The sequence below is a fragment of the Belonocnema kinseyi genome, chromosome 2, assembly GCF_010883055.1.
Source record: "Belonocnema kinseyi isolate 2016_QV_RU_SX_M_011 chromosome 2, B_treatae_v1, whole genome shotgun sequence".
NCBI classification, from domain to species: domain Eukaryota; kingdom Metazoa; phylum Arthropoda; class Insecta; order Hymenoptera; family Cynipidae; genus Belonocnema; species Belonocnema kinseyi.
In genome coordinates this window covers 67,462,852-67,465,837 of record NC_046658.1, presented here as the reverse complement: position 1 = coordinate 67,465,837, position 2,986 = coordinate 67,462,852, and the positions used below count along the sequence as shown (strand labels likewise).

General features: G+C 35.6%; 1 protein-coding gene across 13 annotated transcripts in view; it reads right to left on the bottom strand.

The window, feature by feature from the left end:
- The window catches only part of LOC117167665, a 109,831-nt gene that overhangs the window by 27,415 nt on the left and 79,430 nt on the right, over nucleotides 1-2,986 (bottom strand). For all 13 annotated transcript variants that reach the window (XM_033352768.1, XM_033352769.1, XM_033352757.1 and 10 more), the window contains one exon: nucleotides 2,673-2,886. In XM_033352768.1, coding sequence (XP_033208659.1) covers nucleotides 2,673-2,886 — 214 coding nt within the window. The remainder of the gene's footprint in view (nucleotides 1-2,672; nucleotides 2,887-2,986) is intronic.

Here is a 2,986-nt window from a genome sequence, read left to right as displayed (position 1 = left end):
TGTCCGAACCATCTTAACCGATTTCTTTCCCATGTGTCTACTAGCGTCTCTTCTGCACCACATTCTTTTAGAATTGTCTCGTTACTTACTTTGTCCATCAGGAGTTTCCCGCATATTATGCGCATGAATCTCATGCCCGTAAATTGGTAAATATATTGTGTAAATAAATTAACTAAAAATGCACTAAAAATAAGGGAAAATAATTAAGTAAAGAAAGTGAAAATAAAACGGGTATAAAAAATTCCAATTGGAGAAAAAGTAGATCAGAGTTCAATGACTAATCATTTTTTTCAAATTGGCAATTATAAGTGATGGAAGAACGTATCTTGATTAATTTTGTCGATCACAACAAATATATCGTAGAAAAAGATTGATTAATACATTTTTTGAGATCACTTTCGAATAATAAAAACTAAATAATGAGTAGAACCTTAAGTAATTTTGGAATAACTGATCAAAATAAATCATGCAAGTCTTAACAATTTAAGTGTTTAATATTTATGTGAAATAGTATATTAGAGTTTTAATTTTAAATTATTTTGAATGTAATTTGATCTCTTATATCTTTTTCTAGTAAAATTGATGATTCCTTATTGTATAGAAAAATTATAATCAGTTATTTATTTGAAATTAAACTGAAAGAAATTTCTTTAATTTGATGTTTGAAATTCGAGCGCGCTATTCACGTATTTCAAGAATTTGTTTGCTACATAAGTTCCTGAGGAAATAAATGTGTTTTTCACGTAGAAATTTACCATCATTGTTATCATTTTGATAAACGCTCTTGTTTTTTTTGCTCATCACATTCTTTTTTGTCAAACAGAAGGGGGGGACGTGCCTGTCTGAAGTAGATCCGCCCGACCTGTTTTACATAGGATTGGCGCCACTGTCGTGATACACACACTGCCTTGATGAGACGAAGACAGCCGACAGCCGACAGCCGACAGCCGACTCCATTCGAATGCCGTCGAGTTTAACCGAGTCTGATGTCTCCTGGAGAGTCACGATCGCCAAAAGTTTTTGAAATCTCGGCACTTTTAAAAATCTCAAAGAAATCTCAGAACTGCACGAATTCGACATAGACTGTCGCATTCAGAGTTTTAAGATTTACAGATTTCTCAGCGAGCAGCGCCTCGTTGTAAATATTGTGTTGACAGGTTGGTTAATTTAAATAGAGTGTAGTGGCTGGAAAGTGACATTTTAAGGAATATACACCTTGGAATGAGATAAAGGATGAGTAGAAGTCAGGGGCTATCCATAAATTACATGAGAGTTTATTAGGAAAAGTCTAAAAATTTGGCCAGTCCGTACGTTTATGCACGTTTGTAATACAGTTGAGTTTAAACGTACGGACCTGGAAAGGTGAAGTGGGAACTGGAAAAAGAAAGGGGGCGTGACTTGTGCCCAGACGTTTAGCCAAAGGTTACGCCCCCTCCCTTTTCCAGCTCCCCACCCCATGACAGGTCTGTACGTTTAGACTCGGCAACGTTATCAGCGTACATAAACGTGCGGACAATCTGGACGTATAGGCACTACCTTCTTTTACAAAACGTAGACCCCCTATTTCCCCTTAATACAGATTTTTTTAGTTAGTGGGTGTAACTATAATATAAACGTAAACTTTCATTGAGCCCTCGCCCTCCTCCTTACGTAATTTACGGATAACACTTTACCTGCGAGCAATCCACCCCTTCCCCTTTTACAAGATTACCCTAATAAAATGCCCCGTTATCATGACCCGGGCCTACATAATGCATGACAAGTCACTCCTCCCCCCTTCCAAGTCCTCGCTTTAAAATGCTCCATCATCTTGTCTCAGACCTTCAGAACACGAGTTGGTACCCCATCCACCATACCAATTAACCAATCTGTCAAAACAAAGTTATAAGATATACAAGGCACAAACAAAATTGTCGAGTCAGTTGCCCCAAAAATCCCTTTGCACTTTTTGATAGGAGTGTCACCTTTATACGAATTTTCGACTCGAAGTTAGCAGAATAGCCTCAAAAGATGGTATCCAAATCTACAAAGTGTCTTTTGTTTTTAAATGCGAAGGGAGTGAAAATTCTGCCATAATAAACATTAAAAAAATTTAATTTTTTTCCAACTTCATACTAGAACTTTTGTTCTTATGTATGAGAAAAATTATTTGACATATTCGGGATAAATGATCATGAAGATATTTTATCTATAAATAATAGTATATTCCGCACCAAGGCAACGGAATAGTCTTTTTACGGCAGAGCGTGAGTTTTTGCACACACACAACGCATTTCTCGCTAGTAATAAAGTGCACTTTACCGATCCAAGCCGGTAAAGGGGTCCACCGTCAACAAAGACTATGCTGCTCCAATATCACGCCGAGAAACCGAGGAAACCTTACTCGTGTTACATAAAATACATTCAAGATACCTCATCTAGAAATTTATCGACTTTTAATTAAGTAATTAGCCTTCCTTTCAGCATCAATTATTTTCATCAAGAAGTTTCCGTTTAGACGTTCATATCATTTCATTCAAACACTACAGTGTTCCATTTTTCCATTAAGAAAAATTAAGGTATATCTTTTATTTTGTTTACTCTTTTTTAAATCTGGTTTCTCAAGCGACGTTTTTAACGAGATTATATTAAGATTCAGTAAATAAATTTGCCGAAAAGCAAATAATTTTTACCTGCTGCTATAACTTCTTCATCAGGCTTTTCTTGTTTAAGTTTGCCATCATTTTCATCGTCCGAAGTTGCGATTGGCTCTCCTTTTTCGAACTTTTCTTTGATTGAACGTGCATTTGTTGCATGCTGTATTTCTTCAGCAGCATTTATCTTTGTTACGCGTTCACTGTCTGCTACTGCTTGCTGATACAACTCTTTCATTTTTCCTTGCTTGCCCTGCAAATACAAAAAGTTCATGCATTTAATACTTGTTTATACATAAAATAAATAAATTATTAGCAATATATATATATATTTTTTCAATTTTGCACATTTG